Source organism: Rhineura floridana, chromosome 10 (assembly GCF_030035675.1).
Source record: "Rhineura floridana isolate rRhiFlo1 chromosome 10, rRhiFlo1.hap2, whole genome shotgun sequence".
Classification (NCBI taxonomy): domain Eukaryota; kingdom Metazoa; phylum Chordata; class Lepidosauria; order Squamata; family Rhineuridae; genus Rhineura; species Rhineura floridana.
The window spans coordinates 4,718,565-4,734,572 of record NC_084489.1 but is presented as its reverse complement, the minus strand read 5'-3'; the positions used below and the strand labels follow the sequence as shown (position 1 = coordinate 4,734,572).

The following is a 16,008-nucleotide window of genomic DNA, read 5'->3' as shown; positions in this document are numbered from 1 at the left end:
CAATATAAACTTAAACAACAATATATATGTGTGTGTGTTTTATGTTATAACTCATTATTGGGAGAGAAAAAGGAAAAGCAACATTACATAATATATACAGTTAGACAATGGTTTCAAGTTGATTAATTCAATAAAATCCAAACGTTCACATATATTTATGTATTAGGTCATATTTCAGTTTATTGTATAGCTGCAATTCTTGACATTCTGATGTTCATGACTAGACTGAATTGAGTAAAACATATGGTTGAGCTCCATGCTGTGTTTTATTAGCCCAATATCCAATAAATAAGGACCACTTTTCTACAAAGGAATTGTCTACAGCTTTTCCTTCTCTAACTCTAATAAACGATGTCAACCTGACCATACTAATTATGTCCCAGATTTTAAAAAACCATTCATCAATTTTAGGGGTTCTTACTTTTTTCTAATTAGCAGAGACTGTCATTCTAGCAGCAATGAGCAGATGGATCACCAGTACTAAGTCCTTGACAAAACCAAATAGCAAAATTGGTAATTTATGTCCAGTTACGAATTCCATTTCATTTATGATTATTTCCCAAAACATTTTTGTGCGGGGTCAGGACCAAAAATATGTAACACGTCTGTGTTTTGCATTTGATGTCTTTAGCAGTTACTTTGAGTACAATTATACACACAGGACAGCCATGCCAGAGTCAGATACCAGTATAGTAGGAATTTGAAAACATTTTCTTTCAATTTTGTACTATATCTTAATTGAGGTGCATTTTGCCAAACCCATTTCCATTTGTGTGGCATTATTTGCTGACCTAGTCCTCGTTCCCATTTACTCTGATATGTATTACTTGATACATTTAGATTAATCAGAACTTTGTACATTTTACTCAGTATGTTCTTTTGACATAATAAAAATTCAGTTATGGACTTCTGCCTCAATGGACCATGTTTCACTATGAGTTTTAATGCTATAGTCTCAAACTGTAAATACTGTAAGAGGGAGGGTTGTGCCTGTTGCATTTCATTTTTAATTTCAGTAAAGGTTTTAAATCTTCCTTCATTAAATAGTCTACAAGTTCTGTCAGATGGTACTTTTTCCAAAATGAAAGATCTCCTAATAGTGATTCATCCTCAAATTTCTCATTATACGTAACAGCGATTAAAGGTGAGAATTCTGGGCACAGTTTAAATTTAGTCCAAACGTTAAACAAGTTACATTTGGCTTTAAGTAAATTCATATCAAAATTATTGTGATGCCAAAGCAAATCTTTTAATTCTGTAGAGATGTTAATTTGTTCTAAAATTATAGTTTTGTCTGGGTGAAACCAGGTCGTCAAGTACACAAGCATTGCTGCTTCGTAATATGTTTTAATGCAAGGAAATGACACCCCACCAAGTATGGTAGGTCTTGATAAAGTTTTTTGTGAGACCCTTGTTTTTTCCTCCTTCCAGACGAGGTTCATAAAAATATCTTTCCAACCTCTCATAACAGGCCCCCAGGCACATAAGAGAGTTGACACATGATGAGAGAGAACATGCACACTGGCTGCTTGATCCCATTCCTCAGTGGTATTCCACTTATGTGCCAGGTTGCACCATGAACTGGCTTTTAAAACCTTCCTTTTCCACCAGTCCTTTGGGGAAGGTTTCAGTTGATACTTTATGCTGGATGATGTTTAGATAGAAACTGGTGTTGCCTTCGAACTTCTATGGTATGATTGCTTTAATTTTATGTTATGGTAGTTCACTGCTTTGGGTATCCACTAGACAAAAACAAAGTATAAATATTTTCTAAATAATAAATAATGTTGAGGTTTCAGATCTAGTTATTTCTAAGTTGTCCAGAGGGAAAACAATATTAACTGAATTAAGCCCCACTACTTGCTGCCTCAAATTGTTTTGAGTTGTAATCATACATATAAGCTGAATTTGTCAGCGAAATTGTTGAATGAAATCACTCATATAAATGCATCAACATCTAGCATGTTTAAATCTTTTTCTTCTATTTCAAACTTGTGATTTCTTAATGATCAATTAGTATCTCTGAGCCTTGCATGAGCAGGAGATTTGCAAGAAAGGAAATATAGATAAGATCACAAATAAGATATATTTGAGCAAGAAGTGAAATAATAGTTACTAGGTAATTGCTGCAACCCAGTGGCTGCAGTGTGTTAGTTTGCAGTTGCTTCTTTCTCATTTGCTATTTAGGAAATACATCACATCTGCAGAATTGATTCCCTGCTGTGACTACAAAGCATTTTGTGCCACAAAATGCAATCAACTAAGCTTAATCTGTAGAACTTTCTGGTGGATTGTGCCTATAGAAGAGAACTCCTGCATAGGGGCAGTTCTCTGTGTGCCGGGGTTCTCTGCCTAGGTAAGAGTCCTGTACAGGTTTGGACTCTGCCAATGGCACAAAACTAGCTGTAAAGAATCAATAACTCTCTGTGTGTGGATGTATGTGTGTTATAGTTTGTATATGATTGCTGTAGTAATTTTGACCATCCTTGTTTTGCTGCATTTTTATCAAGTCTCAGATTGTTTAATTTATATTTTATTTTAAAGTGCCTTGAGCATATTATTATGAAAAGTGGCGCTGTACCCTGACAAGAAAAATATCCAACAACTGTCCACTACAAACTGGATCTTGCTGGGACAGCACAATACATATGGAATATGGTTGTGAGTTCTTTCTTAGATTTTGCATTTTAAGGATAAAATCACATTTAGCATTGACATATTGAGTTCCCATTCAGTGCATAGTCAAATGATCAGCACATCCTTCTTTTCAACTTTTAGTAAAAGTTCATTGAACTTCTGTTTACAGTCAAATACTTGGTTTTCCAGTAAGGACGTAATAATTTTTTTTAAAAGCTCGTTAACGAATGTTTTGGCCTTGTCTCACAAAGATGATGTCTGAATACCAATGATACAGGCCTCTTCCCAGAACTGCTCTGGCTCTCAATTTTTATCTGCCAGGCAACTGTGCCTTTTTAAAAATGTTCATATATTCTGTAATCTAAAGTTTTTCACTGCACACAATTGATTGCTGTGGCTTGACTAAGACATTTTTTTTTATCATATAACCTTTAAGGCTTCAGAATCTCTCCTGACAGTAATAACATCGAAAAATATAGATCTCTTCTATACTACACGGAAAAGACACTGCACATATCCTGTATTTTTCTACAGTGGAAGGTAGTTAAGTAACTACAAACACTCCTTTTGGGACAATGTTTTACCTGGTTTCACAGCCAACATTTTGCTGGTAATATAAATTGGCTTTAAGTACCAGAGATACAGCTAGCTCACAACCATAGTTTATTATGTTAGTGTTCAACTCTGAATTAGAATCTATTCTTCGCAGTATTAGTTCTCAGTCTGTTATCAAAGGTATCAGAACAACAACATAAGCTCTTATCTAAGTCACATGAAAGATTATTATACAATTATCCACAATTTATTATATAGCCACCACAATTTATTATATCTCCCCCACACCATTCTGTTGTGTTGCATACCCACAATTCAGAATAAAAGGCTTATAGTGCTGAACTCAGAATTGCTTGCTCTACAACCCTGGAATTTTCACAACGCTGAAGCAGGTTCCTAGTTCCTAGTTCCTAGCTCCTTATTTGCTTGAAAGTTCAAAACACTAAAAAAGAAAAGAAAACTTGGCAGCTACAGCAACTTCAAGCCACAGTTAACATGTCTCTAAACCCCAAAAGATTTGTTGGGGCACCCCATGTGATATATCACTGTGATTGGGGGACTCTCCCCATCAAAAATAACAATAAATTTATTCAGTCAAAATCATCAGGCTTCTGAAATTGTCATAAATGCATGATGTTGTAAAATCATAAAAAATAAGTAACTGAGGGTGCCCACCCCAAAATCTTCTCTGAGCCAGGACAAATCATACACCCCAGGAAAGAAGGGGTGTCCTCTATAACATGTCAGTGTGTCCCGCCTGGCCCAAACCTTCTGCTGGGTGCAGGGCATGAATAATCGCATCTGTGCACAACCAAAATGGACAAAAAAGATGCAGAAAAAAATAAATAACTGGGGGTGCCCACCCCACAATCTGCTTTGGGTCAGGACATATCATACACCACAGGAAAGGGGAGGATGCCCTCTATGAGATGCCACTGCTTCCCACCTGGCATGCTAGGCAGTATGCAGTGGCATCTCACTGAGGACATTCTCCCCTTTTCTCAGGTGAATGATGTTTCATGGCCCACAGCAGATATTGGAGTGGTCTCCACAAATTACATATTTTTCTCTACTTACTCTTCATTATTTTAGTTCTGCATAGATGCCCTTATGAGTACCCTGAACCCAGCAGAAACTATGGGCCAGGTGGGAAGTACTGGCATCTTGTAAAGGACACCCTCTCCCTTCCCGGGATGTATGATTTGGCCTGGCCCAGATCAGATTTTGGGGTGGGCACCCCCAGTTACTAATTTTTTTCTGCCTCTTTTTGTCCATTTTGGTTGTGCATAAACGCCATTATTCATGGTCTGCACCCAGCAGAAGCTATGGGCCAGGTGGGACACACTGGCATCTCGTAGAGAACACCCTCCCCTTTCCTGGGGTGTATGATTTGTCCTGGCCCAGAGCAGATTTTGGGATGGGCATCTCCAGTTACTTATTTTTTCCTGCGTGCTTTTGTCTATTTTGGTTGTGTGTAAATGCCCTTATCCGTGCCCTGTGCCCAGCAGAAGGTCTGGGCCAGATGGGATGCACTGGCATGTCGTAGAGGACACTGTCCCTTTTCCTGGGGTGTATGATTTGTCCTGGCCCAGAGCAGATTGTGGGGTGGGCACCCTCAGTTATTTATTTTTTATAATTTTATGACATCATTATGCATTTATGACCATTTCAGAAGCCTGATGATTTTGATTGAATAAATTTATTGTAATTCTTGATGGGGAGAGTCCCCCAGTCACAGCAATATATCATGCAGGGTACCCCAGCATATATTTTGTTGTTCAGAGACATGTTAACTTAGGCTTGACGCTGTAGCTGTCAAACGTTCTTCTTTTTTTAGTGTTTTGAACTTTCAAGCAAATAAGGAACTGGGAACTAGGAACCAACTTCAGCGTCCTGAAGTTTTCATGGCAATACAAAGCCCCTCCACAGAGAATCCACAAGTTAAAGTGAAAAACGGGTAAAAAAATCAAAAGGCCTCTTAGACTTTTTTTCTGGAAAAACTCTCATTATATTTTGAATTCATTAAAAATTAGGGGTGGCAGCAGACAAACCTTTAATGCTATCCCTGAGTTTGCCCCATCCTCAGAGCTTCATCTTTAGCATTTAAAAGTGAAAAAAAGGCATGGTTGTTTTTATATTAATTAAAGAAAATTTGCATTGAAGTCAAGGATAGTGCAGTACATGCCTATGTACAGCTGGGGAAGGGGAGGGGACTCCCTCCTCCTGTCCCCTGCCTGCCTCACAGCAGCATTTACTGCTGCTTTCAGCTAGTATAGCAGGAAGGAGAGCCTGGCTGGGAGTCCAGAGTCTGTGAGTTCAAATCCCTGCTTGTGTCTCCTGGGTGTCAAGGGCCAGCTAAAGATGACCCCCACCGTGAGTGGCTCAGGGGTTACGTGCCCTGCCCCCTGTGCAGCCGTGGGCAAGCTGCATAGTCCCAAGGAGCCCAGTTGCCCCCCAGGTGGCCATTGCAGACAAGGAAGGGGCTGACTTGTGCAGCTGTGGCAAGGTGAGCAGGCCCTAGCCAGCTGGGGAGGACTAGCCTCAGAGGGAGGCAATGGTAACCCCCCTCTGAATACCGCCTACCATGAAAACCCTATTCACAGGGTAGCCATAAGTCGGGATCGACTGGAAGGCAGTCCATTTCCATTTCCATTCACACTGTGAAGTAGTGTCCACAGTGGCTTGGTCACACGCCTCAGGCTTGTGTTTCTCCTTTCTGTTTTGTAGCCTGGTTTTAAGTATTAATTCTGTATAGTTTCCTATCTCCAAAGGTTGTTGGTTTTTTTTTAAAAAAAGTCTTCTTGGTGTGGAGATGGGGTCCTTGTGTCTTTCTCTGGGGTTGCTATATATTTGTAGTTCATGTGGAATGACTGTTGGGGCTCTGTTTTCAAAACTGTTCTTTTTCTAAGGCTGCAATCCAGTGCATGACTACTCAGAAGTAAGCTCCATTGAGTTCAGTGGGATTTACTCCCAGGTAAGACTGTACTGGATTGCAGCTGAATTTTCCCTTGGCTAGTGTGTTTGCTCACTCAGCTCCTTGGAGCTTCAGCTTGAACCCTTCTGTTACCTTTTGCCTTGATTAGAGACTAGTTGAAGCCATTTGTTCATATTTCAGCTTGATTTAAAGTTTTTCCCCTGCAGTTTGCAGTTCACCCCTTTACCCTCCCCAAGCTATAGGGACAATGCCCAGAGCTGGATTGCAAAAATTAAATAGCAATGTGCAATTCTGGCTCCTCTTTTAGTAATTTCTTTCCCAGTCGCAGTTGTTCTTTCCCCAGGTCTCTAGAGAAAGGACAGCCTCACCCCAAACTCCTCCAGTCCTTTCCCCTCTTCTCTCTCCCTTCACCTCCCTACATCTCTCAACCAAGAGACGTTTCTGTTTCATGAACTTTTTTTTAAATGAGAAGGAGTTCTCTCCAGCCGGCTACAAAGTCAGGGACAGAGAGAGAGAGAGAGAGAGAGAGAGAGAAGATGTCAGTATGTGAGCTCTTTCTGGCCACCTACAAGGAGAGAACAAGTTCTCTCTCTCTCTCTCTCTCTCTCTCTCTCTCTCTCTGTGTGTGTGTGTGTGTGTGTAAGTAAGCAAAAGAGGAGAGAGAAGCAACATCAGGCAAACCTCTGCATACCCTGCCCTAAGAGCTTTCTTCCCCAATCCCAGACCATCTTGGGAAAGGACAAACACTTCCAGCTTCTTCCACCCTTTGCTCTTTCTCTCTCCCCTCGCCCTTCTTACAATCCTCGACTGACAGGTGTTTGTTTCATTTTTTGTCTCTTTGATGAGAAGGAACCCTCCCTGGCCTCCGTATGTGTGTGTGCACGAGTGAGCATGCAGCAAGATCCCTCCTCCCTATGCAGGTAGAAATGGCTGGGGGTAAAGGGGGCAGTTAGGGGAAGGGTGACATATGGGAGGGAGCCGGTGTGACAGTTTTATGCTTCTGGAGAAAGCTGGTGAGGATAACCGGGAAGGAAGGGGCTGGAGTAGAGAGGGCATTTGGAGGATAACTACTTCATCTGCATTTTCTAGAGGGCAAATATTGTTTGCAAGAAATGGCAAAGCAGATGGCATTAAGACTGTAAAAGCGAAGCATTTAATACCCACCTTAAGCCTCTCATCTTATGTTCTTTCTATGCATGATTGAGACTGTTCATGTGCATTAAAGGTAGGCATGTTTGTTAGACTTCAAGTAATATTCTAAAGTAGATTGAAGATTTGGAGTTTGAAAGTCAGGAAGACTTCTTACTATCAGAATATCAAATGAATTAGTCCTGTAGCTCTTTGAAAACTATATTTGTTATAGTTTACCTATGAGAACTAAGCACTATTGGCATTATCTAAAGGGATCATTTTGGAACCAAAAATGGGCAGAAGGCAAGCATTGGCTTCTGAGATTCTGTTTTAGCACTGGTCCAAAACCATCTTTTGTGGCCATGTTCTGGTATCAGGACAGTATGGACCTGTCCCTTTAACCTGCTGTATTCACACAACAGCACATAGGATTCAGCTATACATTATTTTAGTTTTACATTTATATCCCACCTTTCCTCCAAGGAGCTCAAGGGACACATGGTTCTCCTCCCTCCATTTTATCCTCACAACAACCCTGTGAGGGAGGTTAGGCAGAGTGACTGTGACTGACCCAAGGTCACCCAGCAAGCTTCAAGGCTAAGTTGGATTTGAACCCTGATCTCCCAGGTCCTAATCTAACACTCTAACCATTACACTTCACTTCACTGGCTCTCATAAATTATGAAAAATTTCGAGATAATTTCCTGATTCTGTTTTAAGTCAAACATACAGCTGTAACAGATAAAAGCACAGTCAGAAATTCACTTTTTTTCTTTGTTCTAAATTGTGATTTTGATTTTAGCAGTTTTTATATGGGGTGGATCTACAACAGATTTTAGCTTCGGTTCAAAATAAGTATTCCATTGTTGATGCTCTAGAGCAGTGTTTCCCAAAGGGTGGGTCTCCAGATGTTGCTGGACTCCAGTTCCCATCAGCTCCAGCCAGCATGGCTAATGGCAAGGAATGATGGCAACTGTAGTCCACCAACATCTGGAGTCCCACCGTTTGGGAAACGCTGCTCTAGAGCACCAGTTTGTGGATAATATTTGTCCCTGTGTGTGTATGTGTGCTGTGCATGTGTGTACACAGCAGTTTAAGTTCTCTGGTGGGGGGGGGGAGATGGAAAGAGAAGGATTTGGGGAGGTGGCAGTAGGAACTGCCTGGGGGCAATGGTGGTATTTGGAGGAAAGAGGTGAAATATAAGAGGGAGGGAAGGGTGTGTGAGAGTTTTATGCCTCTGGTGAGTTGGGGGGGAAGCTGAGGAGGAGGAGGAGTTATTAGGGAGGGAGGAAGTGGAAGTGGCTGGGGGTAAGGGACATTTGGAGGTGAAATATGGGAGGGGCTCATATAAGCCACAATTAAAAACATATCAGCCCATCTTCACTCCCAAGATGGGAAAAATCACCTAAAGTCAGGAAAATCTCCAGGCCATGCTTCTGGGAAATAAACTGTTCTGAGAGAATCCCAGGTTTGGGGGTTTCTCTGTGCAAAATATCATTCTCCTTACCTTTTTCCCCCCTCAGAAAGATTCTGTCCTACCTCTCAGCTCTTAAGATGGCCCCTTTCCCCTCAGAGACTATTAATCTTTTTAAACAGATAGACCTTGAAGAAAAAGGAATTGCAGAAAACAATTTCTAACAGAGAAAACCCCAAACCTGGGTTCCTTTCTGTGTCAATTCTTAAGTTGGATAACTTATTCAGGCACTGAAAGTCAGGCAAAGACTCTAGCATGGCTAAAGGCCAGGGATGATGGGTGTTAGCACTCCAACAGCATCTGGATGGCACCATGTTGGCTATCCCGGTTGTATACCAGATAGGCATGGATGACTGAATTGTGTCTGTCTACACATCTTATTGTTAATTCATTCAAATAAGCAGGCATACTATTAAGCAGCCCTGTTTATTAATTTGATTCAGGAATAGTAAATAGTCATGGTAAAGTCAGGCACTTAGGACTTCTGCATAACTCCAGATGCTGCTGTGCTGCAATCCCCATAGTTGGCCATGACTATTGCCCATGCTGGCTGGAGCTTTGGGGAGTTTGGGTCCAACAACATCTGGATGGCTACAAGCTCTCAATACCTGAACTAGATCTAAATTTATGATGAATGGCTTAGCAGGATTTTGGAGTACCATCATAACTTGCAATCATTGAGGGGTGAATACTGTTCTTTATGTTGTCAAAGGGATGTTGGGGCAGATCTGATGGCACAACCCTATGTATGTTTACTCAGAAATAAATCCAATTGTGTTTAATGGGGTGAAATCGAAAGCTGCAATCCTAAACCTGATTGCATGGGAGTAAATCCCATTGAACTCAGTAAGCATGCAAATGATCAAACAATTCTCAACAAACTTGTAAAGGAACCCCATTTTCTTACCTAGAATCATAGAATAGTGGAAGGGGCCTGTAAAGCCATTGAGTCCAACCCCGTGCTCAATGCAGGAATTACTAAATACGTTCACTGTTTCAATTGGCTTTTTGTGTAGCTTGGAAGAATTTGGCAACATGTGCCTCTGAGCATATGTTAAGTGTTGGCAACACCTTCAATCAGCCTAAATAACAGGAACCAAATATGTGCTGTGCTGGTATTGTTTCTGGAGGGAGGAAGCAACAATTTTAAAACAATTGATGTAGTTCAGATATTCATTTTGTTTGATTTACTTTGCAATTTTAGTGAAGTTTCCTGTAGTACAGTATTTCCTTTTGCTTCTGTTTCTCTGAATATATGAAGTGCAGCAATATTTTGTATAATTTATATTAAAAACCTCCCAAACCAATTGTGGAATAATGGCACAGACAATTGTGTAGAACAGGGTCCAGTGGACATGAGGAGTGTCTTAGGCTGCAAAAGATAAAACAGTGGGAGGTGAACTAAATATGCATGCAGATTTCTAGATCTGCTGTATGTTTTAATGGATCATGCCCACCCTTCCTTATCTGGAGTGATTTAATCAAGCAGTCTGAACACGTACATCTTGATTCCTCCCCATATAGTCATCCTGTATAGAGTGACTCCCTATAGCCTGACTTATTTTCTCTTGACTTATGAAGTGGCTTGGTGGACTTTTTGTGGCTTCCACCACAACATTATCCTCACCTTTCTTACAAAATCTGTGTTCAGGCTGAGAGTTGCCCCTTGCTCCCCCCCCCATATAGTCACCCTCATCTTTATATATGACCCTATAACTTTTGGACAATTTGGTGGCTTTGCAGTGTTAAATATGTGATCCTCCCTCTATATCTTCATAAAGTGACTGTTTCTTTCTATAAAATGTCCCATATCCAGAGACTAGCTCACTTTCTGGTTGAGTCAGCAAGGAGAGGCAGCCTTCATCTCAATTGCCTCTGGGTCTCAGGGTATGCGTCTTAATGGGTGAATGCAATGGGAGTGTCTGCCTGCCATCATGGAGGATGAAATAAAGGGATTTGAATACAACAAATGCTCCCTCCCCTGAACAAATATATAAAAGCAATCCTTTCTGTAGAAAAGGCTGTGGCATTAGTATTTGCATTTTTCAGCCCCATCCCCACCCTGTTAAATGGCGCTTACTCCCAAATCAAGTTATATTGGAATACAGCCTCACTCACCCTGTTGTCCAGCAGAGCTTCTGTTAAGCAATTCAGAAAAGGCTAAAAAGTATTTTTAATAGCGTCTATCTCCCCACCAAAGATCACCCTACTTCATTTCCTCCCCAGGGATGGATGGGTGGGTGGGTGTGCACGCACACATGCATGCACACACACACACACAGTCTGACCATATATATTTTTTCAATGCAGAGGATTGCAACCTTTTCCACCTACTAAGACAAATAGGAATGGAAGAGCTGCTCTTTCTATAGTAGCACAGCTTGCCAGGCCTCTAGAATTCACTTAAAAAAAAAATAATGTGCCAGCACTCAAGTCTCCATTAAGTCCCAGCCTTTATCACAGAAAGCTGCATTCCCCTCTCCCTGATCTGGGGTGTGAGAATCAGTGTGACATTTCTCACATGCTCAGACACTACCAGAGCTTGGAAGATTACTTTTAAAAAGTAAAAATTTACAGTTACAATTACATGGCCCCAAAAAGTAGTAATTACCGTTACAATTACAATTTCTCTGAAAGTAACTGATTATTTTACTTTTTCTCAACAGTAATCACTACAATTACATTTCAGTTACTTTTTTAAAAAACAAACATCTACAAGGTGCTGGCCTTGGCTGCTGCACATCTAAGTAGCCCAAAAAACATTAAAAATAAACACACATACAGAGGTAGTAGAATAATTCTTTTTATCCATCAGATAGCAATAGTGGTCTTTCTGCTGGTGAGGGAGGTGGGGGGGAGGCAGAGGTCACAGCTCAGGTCTTTGCACGTCAAACCAAGAGCAACCCCCCCTCAGCCAGCAACAATAATCTCTCTCACTTAACCACCTCCTGGACCCTGCCCTGCCACCAACTAAGGGACACTCACCCAAGCAAACATTTTCCCCTGAGATGCAAAAAAAGTTAAAATACTGCAAATGCAGCACAGTAGCCAGAGAGGGTGGTGGAGGCCACTTTGTGTGCCAAGTGCAAGCACATACACAAGACGCTGTCATCTTTCACCTCCACAGTTCTTTATCTCCATTCTCCTTCTGCCTCCTTCTCCTCCTTTATCCATGTTCTTGACCTCCGGATCCTTTTTCCCTCCACTCCATTTTTTAAAATTGTTTTCTCCACTCCACCCCATCTCACTCTCCACCTCCTCCCTTGTCACCTCCTACCCACCCACAGATCATGACAATAATGAAAGTTAAAGAGGAAAGCACAAAAGCAGGACGGCAGCTGAACGTCAAGAAGACTAAAATAATGACAACAAAACATTTATGTAACTTTAAAGTTGACAATGAGGACTTTGAACTTGTCAAGGATTATCAATACCTCGGCACAGCCATTAACCAAAATGGAGACAATAGTCAAGAAATTAGAAGGCTAGGACTGGGGAGCGCAGCTATGAGAGAACTAGAAAAGGTCCTCAAATGCAAAGATGTATCACTGAACACTAAAGTCAGGATCATTCAGACTATGGTATTCCCGATCTCTGTGTATGGATGTGAAAGTTGGACAGTGAAAAAGGTGGATAAGAGAAAAATCAACTCTTTTGAAATGTGGTGTTGGAGGAGAACTTTGTGCATACCATGGACTGTGAAAAAGACAAATAATTGGTGTCAGAACAAATTAAACCAGAAGTCTCACTAGAAGCTAAAATGATGAAACTGAGGTTATCATACTTTGGACACATCATGAGAATGTTGGAAGTGGGGCAAGAGCAACTCCTGTTTTATTCTTTTGTTTGTGTTCCAGAAGGGAGATAGAGCTAGAGTCCTCCAAATGGATAGGCTTGTTTACCTTTACCTGTGATGCTGTGACTTCCTTCTGTCGCTAGACTGTTAAGTCTTTAGGGAAGCTTACCTGCCCCTCCTCCTTCTGCCCTTCCCCCTTCCTTTCTTCTCTGTCTCTGCTCTCTCTCCTAGCATGGGGCTAACTCCCGCACCTGGGTGTTACGCCTCCAACTTAGCTAGTTAGTTAGAACTAGGTATGCCTTTCTATCTACTATGTATTTCTATAAATAAACTAGCTTTTCTTATTTTACTAAGTCTCAAGTCTCAGTGATGCTGATGCAGGGTAAAAGCCTGCTTTCTTAGGTAAACGCACACACACGCTGGCACACTTGCATTTCAACATCTGCTGTTACTCTGCTGCTGCTGCTCTGTTGTTTTAAACTTAATTAAGCACACAAACACACACAGCGCAACAGAGAAGACATGATTCACTAGAAAAGACAATAATGCTGGGAAAAACAGAAGGGAGTAGAAAAAGAGGAAGGCCAAACAAGAGATGGATTGATTCCAAAGGAAGCCACAGACCTGAACTTACAAGATCTGAACTGGGTGGTTCATGAAAGATGCTATTGGAGGCCTCTGATTCATAGGGTCGCCATAAGTCGTAATCGACTTGAAGGCACATAACAACAATGGTTTGCAATAGGAGTAAACATACAGTTGTACATGGTAATACTGGAATGTAGCTCAGCCAGTGCAGATCATAATTCTTGGACGGCTCTTGTTTCTGCCTATCTGTACTTGTCATCAGAAAAAGGTTGCTTGATGTCTAGACCCACTGTTGTTGCCACCTTTATGGACTGCACTGTGGAATTTTGGCTTCATAACTGCACTGACTTTTCCCCACCACCACCCTGATCACAAACAAGGGCTGCTAGCTGTTTCTATAACCAGTTTTGATTCTTATATTCAAGGACATAACAGTCAAAATGTATGATGTTTCTGCATTAGATAGGCAGCCTAAATGAAAATTAGCTCTGTGTGTGAGGACATGCATGCATGCATATGTACAGCCAATGTGTCATATTTGTTCTTTTTTATAGTTTAAATTTAGAACCAATTTCTTGGGGTTATGGAGGGGTGAAGAGTGTTGCGAACTTTTGATCCTCATCATGCAACCCAATTGTCTTTTGCTATTATACAGATGGGGGGGGGAGGCATTTAAAATATTTTGAATAAGCAACAAATACAGAATATTTTCCAGGCCAACCCCAGGAGGTGATGGCACAAGCTCCCTGGCCTAAGCTTTTTCACTTCTGCCTTCCCCTCACTTCCTGCATAGTAGGCATCCAGATATATTTGCAGAAGTGATAGTGCTCTAAGATATGTAGAAGAACTCATTTATTATATGTGAGTTGCATTTACACACTCGTTTCTGAATTGGTTTTGATGAAGCAAAGGAACAGAATGTAATCTGGAGATCCCGTCCAACAACTCTGTAATACATTCTTCTTAGCTTCAGCTTGAAAAGAATATTTGCATTTCCAATATATTTTTTGGCTACTACATGAAGGCACTTTCAGACTGCCACTAGTTTTGGGTGGGACTCAGTCACATACCAGCAAACTCAGGTTATACAATTGTAGTTGATGAGGGGGTCTTGCGCCACAAACCTTCCACTGAATATCAGATTTTTTTGCAATGAGAAAAGTAACAGGAAAATGCACTGGAAAGGGACAAGGCTTGTTTTGATGCAATGTCATCAAATCTCCCTGCAAACAAATCAGGTTGAATGTTCAATAAACAAATCTTCTGGAAGTTCCCTGAGTCTTTTTTGCACATATTTTGTTAATATTACTCTATTTCATATATATATATATATATATACTTCTTGTTTCTTATGTACTATCATAATTTCTACCAATACAATTACTTACTCTTGTAGTATTGACTTTGTCTGTTCTTGCATAATTTGGGGACCTTTTCCTCTGTGCTGAGGGGAGAGGCAGTGAGAAGCAGGGTGGGGAGAGGCAACAACGACACCCAGGGAGGAGAGAGGCAACAACAGGCATGGGGAAGAGGCAACGACAGGCACCGGGAAGAGGCAACGACATGCAGGGAGGAGAGAGGCAACGACACGCAGGGAAGGATGAGGCAACGACACCCAGGGAGGGGAGAGGCAACGACACCCAGGGAGGGGAGAGGCAACGACACCCAGGGAGGGGAGAGGCAACGACACCCAGGGAGAAGAGAGGCAACGACACGCAGGGAAGGAAGAGGCAACAACAGGCAGGGAAGGACGAGGCAACGACACCCAGAGAGGAGAGAAGCAACAACAGGCACGCGGAAGAGGCAACGACACGCAAGGAGGAGAGAGGCAACGACACGCAGGGAAGGAAGAGGCAACGACACGCAGGGAGGAGAGGCAACGACACCCAGGGAGGAGAGGCAACGACACCCAGGGAGGAGAGGCAACGACACCCAGGGAGGAGAGAGGCAACGACACCCAGGGAAGGAAGAGGCAACGACACCCAGGGAAGGAAGAGGCAACGACACGCACGTGGGGAGAGGCAACGACAGGCACGGGGAAGAGGCAACGACACGCTGGGAGAAGAGAGGCAACGACACCCAGGGAAGGAAGAGGCAACGACACGCACATGGGGAGAGGCAACGACACGCACATGGGGAGAGGCAACGACACCCAGGGAGGAGAGAGGCAACGACACGCACGGGGAAGAGGCAATGACATGCAGGGAGGAGAGAGGCAACGACACCCAGGGAAGGAAGAGGCAACGACACGCACATGGGGAGAGGCAACGACACCCAGGGAGGGGAGAGGCAACAACAGGCACGGGGAAGAGGCAACGACACGCAGGGAAGGAAGAAGCAACGACACGCACGTGGGGAGAGGCAACGACACCCAGGGAAGGAAGAGGCAACGACACCCAGGGAGGAGAGAGGCAACGACACCCAGGGAGGAGAGAGGCAACAACAGGCACGGGGAAGAGGCAACGACACGCAGGGAAGGAAGAAGCAACGACACGCACGTGGGGAGAGGCAACGACACCCAGGGAAGGAAGAGGCAACGACACCCAGGGAGGAGAGAGGCAACGACACCCAGGGAGGAGAGAGGCAACGACACCCAGGGAGGAGAGAGGCAACAACAGGCACGGGGAAGAGGCAACGACACGCAGGGAAGGAAGAAGCAACGACACGCACGTGGGGAGAGGCAACGACACCCAGGGAAGGAAGAGGCAACGACACCCAGGGAGGAGAGAGGCAACGACACCCAGGGAGGAGAGAGGCAACGACACCCAGGGAGGAGAGAGGCAACAACAGGCACGGGGAAGAGGCAACGACACGCAGGGAAGGAAGAAGCAACGACACGCAGGGAAGGAAGAAGCAACGACACGCACGTGGGGAGAGGCAACGACACACAGG

At 42.8% G+C, this 16,008-nt stretch overlaps 1 protein-coding gene across 1 annotated transcript in view; it reads right to left on the bottom strand.

Moving 5' to 3' along the window:
- Positions 1-16,008, bottom strand: part of LOC133364999 (uncharacterized) — a 23,587-nt gene extending 7,579 nt beyond the window's left edge. Inside the window, exon 1 of the mRNA XM_061586168.1 lies at positions 14,505-16,008. Coding sequence (XP_061442152.1) covers positions 14,505-15,372 — 868 coding nt within the window. The 5' untranslated portion in view covers positions 15,373-16,008. The remainder of the gene's footprint in view (positions 1-14,504) is intronic.